This window comes from Dendropsophus ebraccatus, chromosome 6 (assembly GCF_027789765.1).
Source record: "Dendropsophus ebraccatus isolate aDenEbr1 chromosome 6, aDenEbr1.pat, whole genome shotgun sequence".
Classification (NCBI taxonomy): domain Eukaryota; kingdom Metazoa; phylum Chordata; class Amphibia; order Anura; family Hylidae; genus Dendropsophus; species Dendropsophus ebraccatus.
In genome coordinates this window covers 124598882-124621751 of record NC_091459.1, presented here as the reverse complement: position 1 = coordinate 124621751, position 22870 = coordinate 124598882, and the positions used below count along the sequence as shown (strand labels likewise).

Here is a 22870-nt window from a genome sequence, read left to right as displayed (position 1 = left end):
CTGAGAAAGCTTGAAGAGAGAACAAGTTGTCCAACTTTTGAGTCTCAAAGTCACAGAAAAGAGTTTACATGCTGTTCACTTCTTACATAGCTATGTGTTTCTAGATAACCTTATGGAAATACATTGCTGCCGACGTTCTCCACACCAATGACTCCACGAGGATTGTTCATGTGCACATATTTGCTCAACTTGTAATTTGTTTTCTCCACATTTACAAGTGACCTGTACAGGTTTGGGGTTATAATGCACCTAGCCCTGTACCGCACAGACATTGCAGTTGAACAGATTTCTTAATGTTCTTATGACCTTATACTGTAGTGTGGTCCTCAAACTATGTTCAGGGATCTCAATTTCTTCAGGATCTCCCCTCAAGTTGGGTTGTACCAAAGCCTGTCTTGTGCTGCTTTGGGGCTCTGAGGGGATATCTATCTAGGCATACACAGGAGAAACAAATTACTGATCTTAGGGAGACCTAGCCAGACTCTTGCTCCACATTGATGAGGGGCAACAACCTGAAACAGCTGTCTGTGGATGGATACCTGGCCTTGGTTTTTCCCTTGTCATTACATTGACTTATAGGGTCACCTAATATGGTGGTTTAGGTGGTTTCCTTACAGGAGCCACCCCTTGGCCGGGTCCTGGCCGGAGGGATATCTGGGTAGTCTTGTGTTTTTCGAGACTCTTAAATGAGGCTCCACAGGCTCTTTTTTTAGGCATACATGGGTTATGGCAGAGGCTTCCTTCCTTCCACAATCTTTCATAAATCCCCATATTCCTTGGCCACAATAGTGGTCAAACACCTCAAGGGGAAAGCACTACAGGGACAAAATGTAGGGACAGAAACAATGGGAACCGATACCAAACATAGAAGAGAGCTCAACATTAAGAAAAGTCAGGATTATTTTTTTAGGCTCTGGATGTTCCCTTTCAAAGATAAAGTAGAGATCTACACGAATTTGTAACACAGGGTATATCAGAAAACTTCAGAAAATTTCATTATACAATGAATAGGCTTCTTTTATACACTTTACAGAAAGTCTTGGGGGAAGGAGGATGAAGAGGGAAATCTGTCTCTAAACACCTCAATAGACTCATATACAGTATACAATGAGGGAATGTAGACTCTCCCTATTGTCAGGCACAAATATTGTGGACATGTATACAACATTAATCAATCCCCCCCCAAAAAAGTTTTCATATAATTACAGTAAAGTGGATAATAAGCCATTATCTGTTTTAAGCAAGCACAGAGTATGAGTTGGCTGAAGTGTCATTGGAAGACGTCTGGGCGGAGTAGAAGTTGTAGCCTCCTGTAAAAGGGAAAAAAACTAAGCGTAAACTCCAACTGTGTATTACAAGAAATCAGTCAGTTAGGTGTGGTGATGCTATTATGCCCTGGGCACAACCTCGGTTGGGTACGGCAGCATAGAGGACATTCTTTTCTGATAGTATGCTGTTGCCTGGGGTTAAAGGGGTTTTCCCATCCCCCGTACTCGCTCATTTCTTTAGACCCACAACCTCCGTGGCCGGTAATTAGCTGCTATGGTCACGTCAGGATGACACATATTAACAAGACAACCACTGGCAGGAGGTGACAGAGCAAGGTGTTTTACATATAAGTACATTATATATATATATATATATATATATATATATATATATATATATATATATATACATATACATGTACATTTTTGATCAGTTATGTGTATATATTGGGGTCTGGGATATGTATATATCTGTGCTGTCAGTTTAAAGATCACAAGCAGCAGTGTATACTTACCATCCATCACAAGATCACAAGCAGCAGTGTATACTTACCATTCATCACAGTGGCCCCACCTCCTTTAGAATGATTGACAGTCAAATGAGGCCGGCCTGAAGATACAGCCGGCAGCCTAAAGACTTGAGACCCGGATGCCTGATCACAAGCAGCGTGGATGGTAAGTATACACTGCTTGTGAACTTTAAACTGACAGCACCGATACATACATGTAAGTTTCCCAGTAAAAGGACCATTCACACAGCCCGGCTGCTCAATTTGTCGTACGGTGTAAAGGTACTGCAACCAAGCACTGATTTTGCTGATGAGCACCCTATTGTGGCCGCCCGGGGCCAACAAATCTATACATGTAGAAGGACCTTAAGGCTGTGAAGAACAGTTAATCGGCAGAGAAGCAAGGTGTTTGCACACTACTGGTCTGCCAGTGATGGCCTATCCCCTAGATAGGCGTTTAATGGGTTTTTCATGGAAAATGGGTGACCTGTTACAGATTTTGCATTTGAGCCTAAGAACTTTGTATTATGCCTTTGTAACACAGGTCGTAGCACAGGTATCACCATGGCTTTGCTGGATCCCACATGTCCCATGTACAAGTGACCACAGTTGGACACATGATGACATTTTTTTGTGAATATGATGTATAATACAATACTTACCTCCTCTGCCAAAAATATTCTTCCTGTACGGCTTTGAAGGTGCAGATGAATTCGTAGATGATGACTATGGATAGAAAATAAGGTCTGAGTCACTATGATACTCTTAGCCAATAAGTTTTTGTAGTTGTAGCAGCCCCAACTGGATTTCACATCTTCTGTTTTAGCATATGGGGTCAGAGGTGCTGCTTCTCAAATTCTGATGGTTGCCCATGGAAACAGACAACAATTTAGCTTTAACTTGTAGTCAGATATGTGACCTAACAGCTGACATCAGAGCACAGCATATTCCTGTCATCTGAGCCCCACAATGCACTGCTTTTTGGTTACCCAAACCCAACAGACGTCTGAATTTAGTGTTGTCCTATGAAGATTAATGATGGCTTCTGCAATCTCCAGTGAACAGCTGTTATCACCAGGCCATGCATTTGCTAGGAAGCCATCACTCTTATGAATAGCTGACAATATGCCCTAATAGGATACATGGACAATGATGGTCTTTACAAGCCACTCAACTCAAACCCATCGAGTTTACTCAATTATGTCTTTGTGATCCCATTGACTCACCTGTACTTTAGTCCGGAGGGTGCTCCAATAGGAAGTAGAAATGCTGCTCCTTACTATTTTTCTTACCTAAAAGTAAGGAGCAAAGAAAGTTTTTAATAACTCCACAATTTTTATGCACACACAGATTTGTGCAGATAGTTCAAGTCGGGGGGGGGGGGGGGGGGGGAGGGGGATGCGGTGTCAGTAACATAGACTCGATGCTTCTACTGGCCTAAGCAAAGGGGTGACCTTAATAATATGCTAATTTGAAGTACAGGGGTCATTGTCTTCTCTACTCTTCTGTAGCCCAGAAGTCCCTTACCATTTATTGTTTACTCATTGGTTGTGCTGCAGTGCCCACAATGGGGTGCAGGTCTGGTGGGTAAGTTATATAATAGGAGTTTTCTTGATCCAAATGGTCCCAGATAAAGTATGTATGACACTGGTCCTACTGTTTTGATGAAGGCCACAATGATGTAAGCCCTATTACACGGGCCGATGGGGGCCCGATAATAACTGTAAAGGAGCGCCGATCTGCTAGATCGGTGCTCGTTTAATGGGCCTATTACACGGCCTGATAATCGTTTAATAAGGGCTGCATGGACATCATTACTGATGTCCTTGCAGCCCTTGCTTAAACACTATACTATATACTATCATCTATCAATGCTGCAGGGCTCCTCTTGCGGTCTTCTTCTCCAGAGCGGCCTGTCTGACCTGACAGGCCACTCAGCCAATCACTGGCCGTGACCGCCGCGGCGAGTGATTGGCTGAATGGCCTGTCAGCTCAGACAGGCCACTCTGAAGCTGGAGCGCGCGGGACCCGGGGAGAAGCAGAGCGCAAGAGGAGCCCTGCAGCCTGGATAGGTGATGTATACAGTTTGGAAATGGTCAGTTGCCGGCCGCGCATCACTATTACACGTAGCATTGCGCAGTCGGCGCCCAACATTACTATAGGTCCAAACCTATATCAACGATCAGCTGATGATTAATGTCATCGCCTAATCGTTGTGTTTATTACACGGAGCGATAATCGGCCGGAAAGGGCCGATTCGGCCGATTATCGTTCGGTGTTATAGGGCCCTAAGTGTAGACACCACAATTAAACTGGTCTCCCAAGGATGAATAAGCTACAAAAATAACTTTAAAACAAGACCTCTCCTCAGTCTAAGATGGTCTCTTAGACTCCATGGGGGAGATTTATCAAACATGGTGTAAAGTGAAACTGGCTCAGTTGCCCCTAGCAACCAATCAGATTCCACCTTTCATTTCTCACAGACTCTTTGGAAAATGAAAGGTGGAATCTGATTGGTTGCTAGGGGCAACTGAGCCAGTTTCACTTTACACCATGTTTGGTAAATCTTCCCCTAATATCTATCTATCTATCTATCTATCTATCTATCTATCTATCTATCTATCTATTTCAAGTCTATCATATCTATGTTTGTCTTCCACACAAATCTATAGAATTTACTGTATATAGACTGTTTCTAAGACCTAGACTGGACTAGTTGTGGTGGGAGAGGAGGGATAGTGACAACCCCAACATGTTATTAGTTTTCATAAAACTTTTTATCACAGTTAATGGTACTTCTTTGGAGTTAACAGGCGGGTGTCACTGGTTTGGAGAGGGTGGACGGGTATATCTTATGAATATAAATGGTACAAAATGGATCATAAATACAACTTGACAATTCTATAGTGACATTTATATGCAAAGAACTGTTAAAGAATAAGTTGTATACAATATAGTTTGTACTTACATTTCGGTCCAACAATATTGTAGATATCAAAATGAACAAACCCTAGAATAGAAGGCAGATATGGGTATGACATAGTGTTCCCATCATGTAAGATAGATATAACAAAAGACTAAGTTCACATACGCTTGCACCCCCTTCTTCTTCATTGTCTGAATGTAGTGTCCCGGTAGTAAAGCCCAACCTCCTGTTTAAGTGTTGGACTCTGTCTCCTTATTTGGGCTGCACCTGCACCTGCCCACTCACACTACACTATCCCTTCTTAAAGGTCTGGTGCCCATGTGTGCAGGGTGGGTATCGCCACTTCTGGCCATTGTGACAAGAGATGTACCAGCCTCACTCCTAGATGTTATTCTTCGTTGGCCATGGTATTTATATACGGGACACTGAGGCAAACTGCAAATCTTTGCTTTGAGTAAAGAAAAGTATTTTTGACACCCAGAAGAGAAGGTCCCAGTATTTGTTTGTCCTTCTCCCACTTCCATGATATAGACCAGTTACCCAACACATTAAATGTTAGCAATGCAGTTCATGGAAAGGAGAGTCTCACCACCATAGAATAGCAAAAGTGATGCCTGTGAATAGCAAAGGTGAGTGTGCCTGTGTCTGGTTTTCACATCGTTATCATGGTCAAAAGTACTGTATCAAACTGGAGGACCCTTGTGTTTCATTACATGGACAATGCACTCATTTGTATTGTGCAATGCATAATTTGCCCTAAGGTGGCGCTGTAGGGAAACTAAACACTCACTGCCAGGTGTCCCTGTAGAGTACAGCTGATCACCAAAAGCAAAACACGTTATCATCTGTTCATTGTCAACCGACCTTTCTAAGTAGAGGTTGTCCAAAGTGGAGAACCCTTTTAATCCATGCTAGTTGTTCTCCAATAGTGGATAAGGCTAATTCTCAGTTGTTACCCTAAAATTCTTGCACCAGCCTGTCAGTGGATTTTTGCATACAGAATATCGTAAAGGCAACAATCCTGGAATATAATTTCACATTACTTTTTGGACCTGTGAAGTACTGGGTAGTCAGAGGCCACTATCTCTATCATAAAAACCCAACTTGACCTGAGTCTAGAAAAATGAAATTATTCCTATTTACCTGAAAAGAGTTGAGAGCTGCAAATATTCCATGGAAGACAATATCTGAACGATTGTTGGCTAGCACAATACCGAATGCCCAAGTTGTTCCAAGAAGCGGTGTGAGGACGGCTATACTTTTAGCAATCAAAACATAAATCTGCTTTTCTTCACGTCCGTGTCGTTCTCCGATGGCCGGCCGTAGTAACTTTACAATAACCACAATCAAGATAATAAAATTGATGAACACAATGGTTAAAGCCGGGATGACAAAGGCCAGGAATGTTACTGGCTTATACGACAGCCAGCAGAATTTACCACTGGTGAATGTCTCACTCGGAGCTGTAGATGCTACCGTTATGGTGGCAATCAAAAGAGGACAACCATATCCTAAGGAGAAAGCTATGATCATCATGATTCGTCTACTCATGTCATGCAAGAGGTAGATCATGCGATAAAAGAGGATAAGTCCAAGCACCAACATCCAGAAGAACAGTGACAAGTAAAAATAAAAAGTGAAAAAGGCTGTAGCTTTGCATGCGTTTGAGGTTGGATATTTTTGCAGGGCAGCACCGATTAAAAACCAGATGTCTGCGATTAATAGGGTTACGGCAATGTTGACTATGCAAACATGGCGCATGTACGAGGTCTTGTTTTTGATCACGGATCTCCATACTACGGCTTCGATGAGCAGAGTGATAACAAGGGAGCCAATGGATATCGCAACTCCTATATTTGTAATTATATCCAAAAACTGGGCCTCTACATCACCCATGAGGACTGAGAACGAGGTCAAATGGTTGCAAGAGCATTTCACCTCCCCATCACCATTCTCCCAAGCACTGCATCCACTCTTTTCCCAATACTGGAGGTCCAGGTTTAGCCAGACACAGTCTGGGGCTGCCAGACTTAAGTTACTCTTGGTAAAGGTCATGGTGATGTTAAATACATTGGTATCAATGCTTGAGGTGTTACTTACGACCGTAGACATGACCAAAGCATTGACCTTCTTTGTGTCGTTTTGCGGCAAGAGGTTTTTCATGGTGGAATACGCTATGGTGACCACCGTGTTAGAGTCTCCTGCCAATGCTCCACTCTTGATCGTTACGTTACCGTTTAGGCCAGCCAATGAAAAATCCCCATTATACCCGGTGTCTTTTTTCACAACTTTTCCGAAGACTTGGATATTGCTTGTGTTAACATTCTTGGTGGAGAAAGTATCGTTGAACTGAAGATTCTTGGCAAATGATTCCACCGACTTCAGGACTGTAGCACTTTGGTTTAAGGGGGTGGCCCAGGAGGTGACATTATTTACCACAATATCTACCGTTTGAAGTAAATTCTATAATATAAAGAAGAACAAAAACAAAAAATAAATGTTTAGTGTACGTAAAGTGAAGTGTGATGAATTACTTGTATGTCTGTAGAAGAGAAATAATGTATGTGTGCATTTTATTTCTGTTGGGAGCCATTTCGGAAGGACACAATTTGTTGCTTTAACATATTTATTTATACACACTCATATATACAACAGCAGGGTCATACATTACACCAGTCTCCAGAAAGTGATGACGTTCAGCTCCACCCCAGAATCCTGCATTGTCTAGGCCTAAAACATTGCAATCATTGACAAACCAACCATCTTTATAACCCAGACTCACCTTCATCATTGGCTCAGATACTGTCACGTTCTTACTTGCCACCGTAGATATTATGTCCACCATGAACTCAATATTTTTGGACGAAGTTCCTATATTTTGTTTCTCGTCTTTTGCAATATTTGTGATATTTTCTAGAAAAGATGGCAGGTTTTGTTGTACATCTGGGCCACTTACCAAATCCTACAAGTGAGGAGAATACAAAGGGAAAATTACAAAAATAAGTCATAAAAATAAACAAAAATTGTGGTCAACAACTTTCTCCATGGCTGTATGAAAGCTTTTGATTAGGTCTAGCGGTGCCAAGATGACAGGTTATAGTCCTGGGTAATCATATAACCAGGTGAGTCCCATACTGCCACGACATAGGGATTATTACTTTCATATTGGTTTAGGACTATGTAAGATAACTAGAGAGGAGTAAATCTCAAGCAAGCTTGGATCCATCTGAACCCAAGCCTCCAGCATTTGATTACCATTTGCTGGAGACATTGGATGCAGCCATAGGGAATCCTAATTTTCCAGGCAATCTTAGGGCTGTATCCAACTTTTGCAGCCACCGGTAACAAAATGCTGCACAATCTGGTTCAGACGGACCCAAGAGTGCTTGAGATTCCCTCATCTCTAAAGATAATCACTCGCCCCTGAGACATCATGAAACATAGAAAGTCACCGGCTCCAGCTAAAACTCACAACTCTTTTTTACATCTCCTCTTAGATCATTGACACATTTTGAACATATTTCTTGATCTGAACTACTACTACTGCTCTTTTATGACCTTATAACAAAATTAAAGAGCTAATTTACATATCTTTGTAAAGGGGTTGTTCAGCAAGACGAGAGCTCTTTAAAAAGGGGGTAAACTAGCTTAAAAAAAAAAAAATTCAACTCTGGACCACCCACCAATGCAGTTCTGCAGTGATCTCTGCTTCCTTATACCATCTGGACACACAGGAAATGCCCATTTAGCCAATCATTGGCTTAGAGGGGTCAAAGCTGTGGTCAGTGATTGGCTCACTGGTATTTTCTTTAATGTCCTGCATATTTTATCAGATCACTTCCCCCTGCAGTAAGTTTATAAGGTGTTGAGAGGTGAAAATGACAGTCATGTACAAGCTGTTACACTAAATAGTGAAAAATCTGTTAAAGATTTAGATTTTTTTCGAACAAAAATGTAAAAAAATTAAAATCCAGTTATTATATAAAAATTACATATAGTTGTGGCTTACAACAACAAAACAAAACTGTCACCACAAATCACTACATACAGGGGGTGATGGGCAAAGCAGAAAGCCTGTAAGGTGCAGCTTCAGTCAGTAGCTGCAGAGCAGGAAGTCTGTACGGTGCAGCTTCAGTCAGTAGCTGCAGAGCAGGAAGTGATGTCAGAGAAGGGGGTTCTGTGTTGCCAACTTCTGCTGTAGGGTCCAGTTAAGTTCATCAGTACCTGTTTTAAAAACCTTCAGCACATTGATAAAAGGAATTTGTAGGGCAAAAAGATATTACATGTAGCCAAAAATGTACCAATGTATTATATATTTTATGTACATATAGACTCAGTAAATGCTAATCCAAGCATTGTCCATGTCTATAATACACTATATAAATCCAAAAACGATAGGGTCCTCACATCCACCAATAACCATGGTACTATGTGTAGATACATTACATGTCGGTGGATGTATCCTCAGGTATCTGAATGACATAGATGTAGACCTTTTTACCTGGACATTCTGCAATTGTGAAAATATCTTGGCAGAATAACACTGATTGATCTCATTCCCATAGTTTCCATCCGTGCAGGTATAAATGATGTTTCCGAGGAGCGATGGGTCAGTGGTCTTGCATGCCACAGAATAGTTCTGTCCGCTCGGTGTTTCGGTGTTATCTACATTTTTGCATGTTTTAGCTGCTGATTCTAGAAAAATATCCATAATCAGGATTTACCAAGAACTATGGGATAAAGCAAGTTGTGAAAGTCTCCTGCAACGATTGCAATGACTGGTAGACTTCTCCAGTAGACTACTATCCCCATCTCATGGCCGGTCTAGGCTTGGTCTTAGCTTATATACATGCTAACCCTAAAACTTCATTATCTTACCTCATGTTTTATCTGTAAGTTTTAAGTTTTTATAAATACTTTACCTCCTAGCCGAAACTCCTCTCTATCGTCATCTCATTTCTACTTTAGTCTTATCCACAGCCAGGGCCGTATTTACCACTAGGCACCCGTGGTCCGGTGCCTAGGGCAGCACCTTGCAGGAGGGCAGCACCAGGGAGCAGGGGACAGAAAATAACTATTTTTTTTGTTTTTATTTTTTTAGTTTCCCTCCTCCCGTTCAGACTTGCCAGTAAATCTGGTGTCTTTTCCAGGGGGGTGGGGGGTATGGTGGTATTGGTCAGGTCTGGTATCGCCAATAGGTGCGTGTAGATGGGGCATCTTCAGGTTTAGTGCCTAGGGCAGCAGCAGCTGTTAATACAGCCCTGTCCACAGCCTTCAAACCTTATAGATGCCTACAACCAGGAGCATGTTCCATCATTCCTTGACATCTACCTAACCTGCTGGGTGGCAACCATATGTCTCACTAATAAGCTATGCCCCATCCCTTCTCTACCCTGCCCACGTCTCCCCAAACCCTCCTACACCCCCATAGCTCCACCTGTTACTTACTAGCAACCATCCCATAAACCTCCATCTATAGGTAGACTTTTCTTACCATAGAGACGGCTTAGGGTCATCACGTCTCTACTCGTGGCATTTTCATATAGCTTGTTGGTGACTATGCAGCTTACAGTTGACTCTGTATAAAGCTCACAATTAATTGACTGTGTGTAGGTGAAGCACGCCATATTTCCCAGGTTTCCAGATGGTTTACCTTCAAGAAAATATACTACATTAAAATGAATGCACTGATTATGGTCATACCTGGATGTCCTGTGATCACAGTTATTGTTCTATAGAGATTATTGATTATTGATTAATTGAACTGATGCCTCCATTGGGGTTCCAGGGGAAACGTATTGATGCCTTATCCACAGGATTAGTCATCAAAGGTACCTGAACTGATCAACTGTGGTAGGATATCTTACCAGATTATTTTACTATGTGTATGATTACTTACCAGCTGTGACTGCAGTTTGGTTGCTGAAAGAGATATTATAACCTTGATTTAATACGCAGCAGTTCAGCACTGCAGGATCTCCGCACTTCAGATATGAAATGAGGGGGTACACCTGTATCGTTTCTCTCCGGGGCAATGGTACAACATCCACCGTTATAGTCTGTGAGCTGCTTTGGGTACTCTGGTACACCGTACATATGAAAATCCCTTAAAATAAAATAAGACTGTAACAAAGCCTGTATATGAAATCACTACATGATAGAGAGTAAGCTGGGGTAACTGCAATAGGAGAAGAACATATTACTGTCCCAGGGCTTTAGGTACGCTCAGATTATCTGCTTTAATATATATATAGTGTCCCTGTGGTATCCGGTGGTTTATGGGTAAATACACACACAACACAAGTGCAGGTGTTTTTCTTTTTTGCACACAATGCTGCCTCCTGAATGTAAATCCGCCCCTTAGTTTATCAGAAGCAATTCAGTGCTTAGTTTAACCTCTTACTCTACTGCAGCAGTTTTTTTTTTCCCTTCCTTCCCAGATGCCATTTATACTGGTGATGCCATCTATACTGGTGATACACAGCACTGACATAGTAGAGCAGAATAGGATCAGTACAAGATAAGTAATGTACTTACCCGACCAGTCCAGGGTAGTTCTGCCTATTGATAAAGTCACCCTGCTTGTGCTTGATGAAGCGGCTTTAACATTACTTGTTGTATCTTTTGCCAACTCTATTCTGTTTACAGTAACATCAGTGATACACGCTATATCCATCGCTTTCCCCGCAGATATGGGCGATACTGCTGTGATACGTATGTAAGCTGTAAAGAAACAAAAAAAGGCTTGGAAATATTCTGTACAATATGTTCTCCCACAATAGATAGATAGATAGATAGATAGATAGATAGATAGGAGATATATAGATAGATAAATAGATAGATAGGAGACAGAAAGATAGATAGATAGGAGATAGATAGATAGATAGGAGATAGATAGATAGATAATAGATGATAGATAATAGATGATAGATAGATAGATAGATAGATAGATAGATAGATGATAGATAGATAGATAGATAGATAGATAGATAGATAGATAGATAGGAGATATATAGATAGATAAATAGATAGATAGGAGACAGAAAGATAGATAATAGATAGATAGATAATAGATGATAGATAATAGATGATAGATAGAAAGATAGATAGATTTATAGATAATAGATAGATAGATAGATAGATTGATAGATAATAGACCGTTTGAACACGAGCTACATTGGAGTGCCGCAGTGACTTTTTGTCATTTTATGTACATTAATACCCACGGTCCTCAAGGGTATACGCTGCTGGCACCAACCGCAAAAGGCTCCTGTAGTGCTGTGTCCACTATTCCCTGTTTAGATAGATAGATAGATAGATAGATAGATAGATAGATAGATAGATAGATAGATAGATAGATAGATAGATAAGATAGATAGATAGATAGATAGATAGATAGATAGATAGATAGATAGATAGATAGATAGATAGATAGGAGATAGATGATAGATAGATAGATAGATACGAGATAGATAGATAGATAGATAGATAGATAGATAGATAGATAGATAGATAGAAAACAAAAAGTCCACAGCACTTCCAAAGGTAAGAGAGTGGGTGCCACCCCAGCACGTAGGAGATTGGTGCACAATGTAGAAATCCAAAAAATGGGTACCGGCACTCCAATGTAAAGGTGAAATTAGTGGTTTATTGTCAGCTCACAGGAACAAAAAGGATAGCTATCCTTTTTGTTCCTGTGAGCTGACAATAAACCACTAATTTCACCTTTACATTGGAGTTCCGGTACCCATTTTTTGGATTTCTAGATAGATGATAGATAGATAGATAGATAGATAGATAGATAGGAGATAGATAGATAGATAGGAGATAGATAGATACCCTTTGTTATATAGTTGATAGTTATTACACTGGAAACTCTTTCTCCTTCATTTCTTTGGAAATTGCAAGTATATTTCCTGGGCTGAGGAGAAGAACATCTGGAGCTGTCCGCAGTCACCGTGTATGTCCCACAGGTTCTGTTTCTGCTTTCCTCCCCTGTAATAGATGTAGTCCATTACATTACTTATCCTGTACTGATCCTGAGTTATATCCTGTATTATTCTCCAGAGCTGCACTCACTATTCTGCTGGTGGGGTCACTGTGTACATACATTACTTATCTTGTACTAATCCTGACTTACATCTTGCATTATACTCCAGAGCTGCACTCACTATTCTGCTGGTGGGGTCACTGTGTACATACATTACATTACTTATCCTGAGTTATATCCTGTATTATACTCCAGAGCTGCAGCCACTATTCTGCTGGTGGGGTCACTATGTACATACATTACATTACTTATCCTGTACTGATCCTGAGTTACATCCTGTATTATACTCCTGAGTTGCACTTGCTATTCGGCTGGTGCCCTTACTCAAAGTTAAGTGGTGATTACGGTATTTTATAGTTTTGCCATAAGATGTCAGTATTTTATCTGTGAGCTCTTATGTATTGCACAACTGAAGCCAACAAAGGGTTATTACTTCCTATGTATTATTTACCTTTATTGTCCAATGGAGATGCTCTTTCTTTCTGACCTATCCCTTTTGTTCTTTTCCTTTGCACACAATCCTTTCCACCACTCACAGGGTCTCTTACATATCCCTGCAGGAAGTTACTTGGTGAGAGAAAGTGTAGCATCAGTTCTTAGATTCATGTGGCTGTCTCTGCTGTAGCCAAGCCAGGGCCTGGCTCTGCCAGGACCCTTGTCTGGGACAAGTTCAGTCTAGATAGTGTGTTTAGTGAGTCAAGTCTAAGACACGTGTCTAAAGCAACCAAAGACACTCAGTTCTTTCAGTCTATATACAATATCTACTATGCAGTGCTAGACATTACAAGAGGGAGAAAGACGGGGATCATCCTAGCCCAAGCCATCCTAGCCCTAGCCATCCTAGCCCAAGACGGGGATCATCCTAGCCCAAGCCAAGGTGCAGGGCAGTAGCCTACAACACAAGCGGAACTTGCCTGGATACAACAAAGCTACTAGAAGGTCTAAGTTTTCTATCTCGCAGTGCAAGTAAAATTAGGAAGGCTCGGACACTTAGCTTCACCCAGGTAACCAAGGCTGGGGCTTGTATCACCCTGTTAGGACGAGTACCTCGACACTGTAGGGCAGAAGGTGGTCAGACCATAGTCTTAACACGGGTACAAGTATCTCTCTCGCTGTTAAGTATCTCTCCATTGGGTTCGAAATCCCTTGACAAACTTTTCTCCTCTACCCTGCTACACTCTACTGTAAACTAGCACCACTACAACTATCTCTACTACTACTCTACACTTTCATGCATCTCCGTGAAAGTTGGTTTAATTGCAAGGTTGGGACAGCTTATCAATGCTATTGGGGATAGGAAACTTGCCTGATAAGTAGGGGACCCTCTAATTTGTGTTATAACTATAATGTTGGATACATACAAAATAGAATAAAAGAAGGAGCAAACTGGCTATAAATAACATATATATCATGTACAGAAAAACTACAAAACAATACTGCTGCTTTGTGTAGTTTATTTTATGAACTAATTTAGAATTATTTAATATGTCTTTTATTCACATCCATTGACTGTTGGTCGCCCTTGGAAACAGACTACAGTTTATCTCCTTCCTGCAGTCAGACATTTAACCTTACAGCTGACCTCTTTCTGTGTAACTGTGATCTGAGTTCCCACAATGCACTGCTCTTCAGTAACAGGAAACCAGAAGAGCTCTGAACTTTAGACACAAATGTACAAGAAAACATTGTAAAAGTAAAAGCAGACAATACTGTATGTAAAGTGAAATTTACTAAGTGACTCAACATTTAGGTTTCACCTTACCTGGGGCATCCTCAGCCTGCCAAGTCACATTAAAGAAACCGATGTCATCACTGCAGCAGGAAAGATTCCATTTAGAGCCATCGCAGAGGGTGTCGATATTAGGTGATGCCGTAATTGTAACCTCAAAAACATTGATAGGAATGCTTAAGGTTTGGGATGTTCCATTTACTGCCCCGGAACAAGTGTAAGTACCTATAGGCGGGATATACAGTAAGGAAGAATATTACAGAAAATGGAACATATACTACACTATATACTATACTATACTATAATAAAGATTGTCATACAGTGGTGTGGAAAGAACTCAGACAGGTGCCCCGCCCTAGTCACTGACTGGCTGAGCAGGGCATGCATCAGCTGGGTTGTGACATTGCAGAGGGGAAAAGGACGGAGAATCCCTTCAGGGGTCCAGGAGTGGCACGCAGCGCTGCAAAGGCACAGGGCCTGGGAAGTATAGGTTCAGACTTTTTTTATTGGGCTGGACGTCTTCTATAAGACCACTTCTTGTCTTGTGTATCTTCTAATTTCGAAGGTAAATAATGTGTCTTTAATCAGCTGCAATAATTTTCCTTGGCTGACCACTGCGTCTACGGTCACCAACATTGTCCATGTGATTCTTCAGAAGAAACTGAACAGCAAATATTCAAACTACCAATCTTTTTTGTAACCGTCACCTGTGTGACACCTTGCTGATACAGTATAATAACCCTGCGTCTCAATATTGCCTTGGTATATAACCTGTGACATGAAACTGTCTTCCAGAACCTTAAGCCCCTATTACCAGGAGCGAGGGGGGGCTGACCGGTCAGGTTAGCGCTTGCTTGCTCCTCATTCCCGACAGCGATTGGGTAAGAGCAGGGGGGCTAAAAGGAGCTGCGGGGGGCTGCCTGGGCGATCGGCACATCATTAATACACGGATCGACAGCAGCAGATCGTTGCTATTGTTATCTTTCGTTGTTGAAAGACGTTAAAAAACAATGATCAGCCAACATTGTGCTGTAATGGCCAGTAATCGGCCAAATAGTCTGGCTGTTCCTCGCCCAATGTTAAGCCCAATGTTAAGCTGTTTCATTTAATAAGTGTTTCAACCTACATATGACACAATGACTATTATGACCTGTTCAGTACAACTGAGCCATCATAAGGCAAAGGGCAGTCACACCAAATATTGATATGATGGCAGTTTAACCCCCCCCCCCCTCCCCTCCCGTTTCAATTGAAAACACTTGTCAAGCCAAACAGGTACATGTATGGGGAAGTCAAGAGAGATATCTGTCAGCGAGAAGACCTTGTGTTGGAGTGATTTCCTTGTACTGAGATAATAATGTGAAGGTGACCATAAAGGTGATGCTATTTTGGGTAAAAACATTGTAATCCTTAAAATGACTTCAGCCTTGTATCTGCTTCTGGAAGAAGGAAAGAAATGCTGGCAGCACGCCAATGAGCAAAGCACCTTGAACTTACATCGCAGCCACAATACAGACACAAGAAAGAGACATTGTTATATAAACAATATATGGTAAACAACACGTTGTACCAGCTTGACTGCGCAGGACAGGAAACTACTGACCGTCTATGAATTGACCTATCAGAGTGTGATATGTATGTGTCTTGTGACTTGAAACCCCGCCTGTATTGAAAGTTTATATATTTCATGTGAAACCAAATAAAGCATGCGTGTGCAGTCCTCACTCAGCTGAGAGAAGAGGTTATAGTGTCTTTTTGCCTGGTGTCATTTCCTCGTCACCAGTGCTCAGCTTACTTAATTTGGACAGGGATAGTTACTTCGGAATAAGGCAGATAAAAAGCAAATCTCCCCTTATCAGTAATATATGGGTTGTGCTCACCTGAGTCAGAGCTGTCCAGATTCTTTATCCTCAGCTCATATGAAACAACCGATCCTTGTTTAGTAGAACTAGTGATATACTTTGTATTATCTGAAATTTTTGTGGAATCGCGAGACCAAGAAACGCTTGTTATCTCGGTGAAGTTACAAGTAATTGTTCCTGTGTCTCCTCGGAACAGTTTGCTTGGAGACACTGAGATGTTTGGCTTTACTGTTAAGGAGAGTAGAGAAGACTTTCGAGATCTTCAAAGAGAAGAGTATTTGTATTCTGAAAAGACTTTACATTAAAATTTTGTAAAATTTTTGTGACAATTATTCCAAATCTTAATTCAGATTTTTTTTTTTTGGGAAAGTCTTACCACCATGGTTCCTCAAGGTTATAAAACGTAATGGGGTTGAACATGTGGATCTTCGAAAGTGGAGGTGGTGACAAGTGGGCACAAAACTGAAACCCCTCCTTTAAAGGAGAACTACCAGCAGGTTAGACGAATCCATCCTGCTGATATGTCCCTATTGCAAAGGAGACCACAAGGAGGAAGGTATGTCTCTTACCTTCATCCTCAGCGTTGTTCTGGTGCAGTTAGCCATGTATCATTAGGAGCACTGGGTGGGGGGGGGGGGATTTGGGAGCATTACCCGCCCCCATAGCACCAATCCACCCGCAGCCGCCCACCCCTTTATAATAATAATAATAATAAATAAAGTGGGCCAGCTAAAGGCGCTATGGGGTGTGCAGTGCTCCTAACTTCTTCCCCAGTGCTCCTAACCATCTCACCGGACTGCGAAGCACATGGCTAACTACACCAGAATGGCTCCGAGGAGGAAGGTAAGAGACATACCTTCCTCCACGGCGACTCCTGTTTAGTAGGGACATATCAGCAGGTTAGACAGTTGCCCTTTAACTATAGTCCTATTTTTTACCAGTTGTCCAGTTGTCATCACCGGCACAATACCAGAGAACTACTAATCTGAACAGGCGTAAGCAGCTCTGGCCAGAGTCATACGGAAATGTTTTTGAAACTACTGGTGTTTTTGCACGTAGGTAATGCACGTACTACTAACTGCTTATGTAAAAAATGCCGTCACATGTAAGAGTTTACAAGGGCGAGCCAGAATACCAGCCATATTATATCATTTGATGTCACAGGAGGTATGCTAAAAATGTATAGACGAATAGAGTCATAATCCATCCTAATACAGTCAGTCACCCTATACCTCGCATGCCAGGAAGCTGTTTGTTAGTTGGGTCTCCCTTTGTATGAGGGGATATCCCTGTCTCTCCAGGGTCTCTACCTGATTTATTTTGCTCCTATGTTGCTGGTCAGATGCTTGGTGACTAACGTGTCCCCTCCGGCAGGAACAGGCAGAGCGACTGCAGAATTCCTTCAATTTTCACAGAAAATAATCAAGTTTTTCAACTGCTTTTTTTGCAATAGAAAAAAATCTCTGAAAAAGTTCTGTTTTACGCAGGGCCTGATTGGGTGTTCCCATAGCCTTCAGGCTATGGCTACGTGTGGTTGTTGTACGTTACAATGTTGCATGGTGGCATCACTTCCAATGATTGTCAATGAGGTCGAATGGCGCTCACACAATTACAATAGCAACGAGAAACATAGGAGCTTCTGTCCGGTCAAGAAGTCAGGATAGCGACCCTGGAGAGACTTGGATAACCCTTCCTATCTGGGTCACATGACCTCAGTCCTGCCAGTGTCTCATTGGCAATTTTTATTACAGTCAAATAATAACTCTAATAGAATCTACAATACATCACACAAGTTTTTTTTTATATATATATATATATATATATATATATTTGATTTGATGCCAATTGACCAAAGCCACTGTGTAGTCTTAGCCTAACTCTCCAGCTTGGCTCTCTTTTGTGCATCTTCCATTGACACCAATGGCTTCATATTGAGGCTCGAAAAGATTCCAACATGAATGCTGACGGAAGGACCATGGAGATGATATGAGAATGGAGCATAAGCCATTGCTCACCAATGACAACAGGAAGTGAAGGGGGGGGGGGGGGGCACTAGGACCTTGCCGAATTTACATATATAGTGTAACTATGAGCTATACCTAAATATTCCCCGTCCTGCGGGTGGGGAGGCGGGGGTGGATGATGATGCTTATCTAATGATTCATGAAGCAAGTAAAATAAGTGAGAAATTTGGTCTTACGTCTGCAGTACGTTTGCAGTGGAAGCGTGGTGATGCATAGGCACTCGCCATCACTACACGGACCCAATGTCCCAATACATTCGTAACCCTTGGAGCACCTGCACGTAGCCACAGATCCACTCAGATTGCAGGCTGGAAAGGGGAGAGAAGAAAAATAAAATTTACAGTGATATAATGGTGGCTAATGCCAGGGCTGGAGTCGCTCCCTGTCTACTCCAATCTAAACTTGACAAATTTCCATGGCCGCCTAAAACCCAGTGGGCCCTACATCCGAGCAGTCTGAATCACAAAGGCACAAATATAACCAATGACTTCAGCTTAAAGGGGAACTAAAAAAATTAATAAATCAGAAAGTTGTATAGATTTGTAATTTACTTCTATTGAAAAAAATCTCCAGTCTTCTGGTACTTATCAGCTGCTGTATACTCTGCAGGAAGTGGTGTATGCTTTCCAGTCTGACAGTTCTCTCTGCTGCCACCTCTGTCCATGTCCGGAACTGTCCAGAGCAGGAGAGGTTTTCTATGGAGATGTGCTACTGCTCTGGACAGTTCCTGACATGGACAGAGGTGGCAACAGAGAGCACTGTGTCAGACTGGAGAGAATACACCACTTCCTGCAGGACATACAGCAGCTGATAAGTACTGGAAGACTTGCGATTTTTAAATAGAAGTAAATTACAAATCTATGGCACTTTCTGGCTCCAGCTGATTTGAAACAATTTTTTTTAACTACCCCTTAAAAGGGGAATCCTGCAGTTCTGCTTTAAGATGTGAAATTGCAGAAAATCAATAATGCCCATAGGCTGCCATGCATATGGGGCTCACCTGGTGAGACGAGTGCACCTAATATTGTAGTCTGGTTACCCACTGATAGGCTGTTCAGGGTTTTCTGTAGAAAATCTATAATCTCCATTTCCATACTGATGTTTGGAAAACTTATTTCGATCTCAGCCTCATAGTTGGTTGGGAGGTCGGCTGCTGCAGGGGCACAAAGAACAAAGTCAGGTGATGTAGAAAGTCAGGTGATGTAGAAAGTCAGGTGATGTAGAAAGTCAGGTGATGTATTGGTTATGTGATATATAAAGACATGATGAATACATGCAAAATGGTGAAAACATGATCATGGGTCCCCTAGGATACTTACATTGACCTCCCTTGTTACCCCAGACCATCAGGCATTATAATCTTAACCTCTTCACTGCTCTAGACCACCAGGGATTCTGACATTAACCCCTTCACTGCCATAAATCACCAGGGATCCTTAAATGTCACCTTTATTTTCCAAAACAACCAGGTATACTGATAATAACATTTCCACTGCCCTAGACCACCAGCGATTCTGATATTGACAATTTTACTGCCCTAGATCACTAAGTATCCTAATATTAACCCCTCACTTCCTAGACCTCTTGGTATAATGATTCCTTCAACCCCTTGACTGCCCTAGTTACTTTAACTCCCCTTAACCACCAGGGTTATAGTCAACCCTACTCTAGATTAACAGGAATATAACTATAAATATAAATATTAACTTTCTCTGTTCTAGACCACGGGGGATCCAGACATTAACTGTTTGCTACTCTAGATCATCAGGGAAACAAACATTATCACGTCACTGCCCTAGACCACCAGGTATCCAGACATTAGAGGCATAATCCCATCTCTATAGCTATATCTAAAACATTAGGTAATTTAAAACTTTGCATTTGGTGCACCTTTTTAGCTTTGACTTCCTGCTGGGACCTCTGATGTGTCTTCTGTCTAGGTTCCTGACCCCCCCTATGTTATCAGCAGTGGCCGGGCTGGTGACTCCCTGGCCAGAGCAAATCAGTGTGTGTACCCCTGCCGGCCGCTTTATCTGCAGTAACCCATCCCACTGAAAGCTTCCAGATCTGTGGCGCTGTCAGAGTTAGCATAGCTGAGCTATACACAGAACTGCAGAGCTCAGTACAGAACAGCAGAGCACAGGCCAGCAGCCATAGTGCCAGACCTAGTGCTGCTGGTGAATAGGACCAATTACAGTAAAGGAGCCCACGCACCGAGAAAACCAGAATTTGGAGGAAGGTGAAAAGGGGAGGTGGGAATAAGCATTAAACTGTTCACTGCCCTAGACCACTTTATTTCTAAAATATAATAATGTAATAATAATATGTATAATATTAATACGAATAATAATAATAATGATAATATTAATAATAATAATAATAATGATGATGATGATGATGATGATGATGATGATGATGATGATGATAATAATAATAATCATATGATGATGATGTAATAATAATGTAATGATAACTATATTAATACTTTAAATAGTGACTAATAATTATGACAAATGTAAAAAAAAAAAAAAGATAGAAATGAAATTCTTTACCTGATCTTTTCTGTAGAACCAATGATCCGTGGTCATTAATTCTGAAAATCTAAGCAGATATTAAGGTATACATTATAGTTGACACAATTACTTTACTGTATATACAATGTTTATGAGGTATTTTAATTCTATGTATTTAAAGCTCTGTACATTAAATATGAAAAGACTGTTAATGTCAATGACAATTTTTAAAGTATTAACTTTCTTTTTGGTGTGCCTAAAGGGAGTCTGTACTCACAATCTGCCCCACCCCACCGCTTGTACCTTCAGATAGCTGCTTTTAATCAAAGATCTGTCCTGGGGTCCGTTCAGCAGGAGATGCAGTTATTGTCATAAAAAACAACTTTTAAACTTGCAGCACTGTTTCAAATTGGGGTGGCCTAGAGTGTCTGTACCCTAGGCTTGCACCGCCTCTTCGTCCCTCCTCCCTGACCTCCTCACCATTAGGAACGCCCCAGGCAGGATTTCTCCTAATCATCACTAGTCTAAACACTGCATATGTGCCTTAACAATCCATCACATGTGCACTGTTTAGACAAGTGATGCCGGGGGCATTCCTAACAATGAAGAGGTCAGAGAGGAGAGACAGAGAAGCATCTCAGGTCTAGGGCATGCACAATCTAGGCCACACCAATTTGACACAGTGCTGCAAGTTTAAAAGTTGTTTTTTAGGACAATAACTGCATCACCTGCCGAACAGACCCCAGGACAGATCTTGGATTAAAAGCAGCTATTCGACAGTATAAGCGGTTTGGAGGTGGGGGGGGGGATCTGATTTTGAGTGCAGAGTCTCTTTAAAGAGGACCTGTCACACCAGGTGTCGGGGTGACAGGCTTCCGATCCCCACTAGAGCCCCTCATACTTACTTGATCGCGCCGGGTCCCGCTTCTTGGAGCGTCGGACTCACCATTCATTCTCTATGAGCGTCAGACTCATCTCAGCGGCACACGCGCCGGGCTTCCCGCTGAGATATCACCGTCCCGAGTCTGGCCGAAGAAGCAGGACCCGGCACGATCAAGTAAGTATGAGGGGCTCCAGCAGGGGTTTGGGAGCCTGTCACCCCTTACTTCTCAGGCCAGTCACAGAAGAAAATCTACTCCTCTCTGCTGTGCCATGAAAGTGCACAGCGTAGACTAAACTGTTCAGCATTATGCTGGAGATTCATTTACAATATAGCTGTATACACATTACATGTGGAATAGAAAAGGGGTTACATTCAGGAGGCAGCCCAGTATACTGTATATAGAAAAAAAAATTGGTATTTACCCAGTTGACAGCTGCTCAGAGCTACATCCTTGGTTTATGGGTGGTCAGGGATAAGAAGGAAGCCTTGATTTACCTTTCAGGCACAGTGTGGACTCTCTGGACAATGTAAGTAAACAGTCCAGGCTCTCTCCTGTGCATAACACTATCTAGGCCCCCACCCCCAGTTCATGTGTTCTGCCTAGGTCAGTCTGCTGCTACAGGGAGATTTTTCCTAACAGCAGGCAGTAGGCAACAGTTTTTAGGGAAGGGAGACACCTAGTGACCACGACTATAGACAATTTTTTTACTGGGGTAAGAAGTAATTTTTGGTAAATTAAATTATTAACAAATATCATAGAAATCACATAGGTGATCATATGGAGCAAAGTTGTTTGAAAGATAGTGACCATTCAAGAATTAGGACCATGAAATACCTAAAGCATCTACATAATACCACTTGTGTAAACACGGTACTGCTATATACATTCCAGATCATACCATCCATAGTACCCACATAATAGGCAGTATTTAGATAAGCTGCTTTCAGTATATGTGCTACAAACTGGTGTCCTTATACCCTCCTGCAACTTTATTAGTAATGCTGTAACAGATAGAGTGACAGAACGTGAAGGATGGGGTTAGGCTCAGAATACTATTTGGGGGAATCTATTGCCACAATGAGGAGAAGTAAATCGGGTCTCTAAG

General features: G+C 41.7%; 1 protein-coding gene across 4 annotated transcripts in view; it reads right to left on the bottom strand.

Moving 5' to 3' along the window:
- Positions 1–1022: 1022 nt before the first annotated feature.
- The window catches only part of LOC138796002 (adhesion G protein-coupled receptor F5-like), a 28989-nt gene continuing 7141 nt past the window's right edge, over positions 1023–22870 (bottom strand). For 2 of the 4 annotated variants that reach the window (XM_069975847.1, XM_069975844.1), the window contains 16 exons: positions 20921–20969; positions 19369–19521; positions 18545–18676; positions 16363–16572; positions 14516–14707; positions 12543–12698; positions 11241–11426; positions 10603–10809; positions 10198–10356; positions 9205–9398; positions 7486–7665; positions 5847–7166; positions 4746–4787; positions 3004–3069; positions 2440–2503; positions 1023–1310 (listed from right to left, as the gene is read on the bottom strand). In XM_069975847.1, the coding sequence (XP_069831948.1) occupies positions 1237–1310; positions 2440–2503; positions 3004–3069; positions 4746–4787; positions 5847–7166; positions 7486–7665; positions 9205–9398; positions 10198–10356; positions 10603–10809; positions 11241–11426; positions 12543–12698; positions 14516–14707; positions 16363–16572; positions 18545–18676; positions 19369–19462 (3276 nt within the window). In that variant the 5' untranslated portion in view covers positions 19463–19521; positions 20921–20969 and the 3' untranslated portion in view covers positions 1023–1236. The remainder of the gene's footprint in view (positions 1311–2439; positions 2504–3003; positions 3070–4745; positions 4788–5846; positions 7167–7485; positions 7666–9204; positions 9399–10197; positions 10357–10602; positions 10810–11240; positions 11427–12542; positions 12699–14515; positions 14708–16362; positions 16573–18544; positions 18677–19368; positions 19522–20920; positions 20970–22870) is intronic. The other 2 variants (XM_069975845.1, XM_069975846.1) reach the window with 2 other exon arrangements.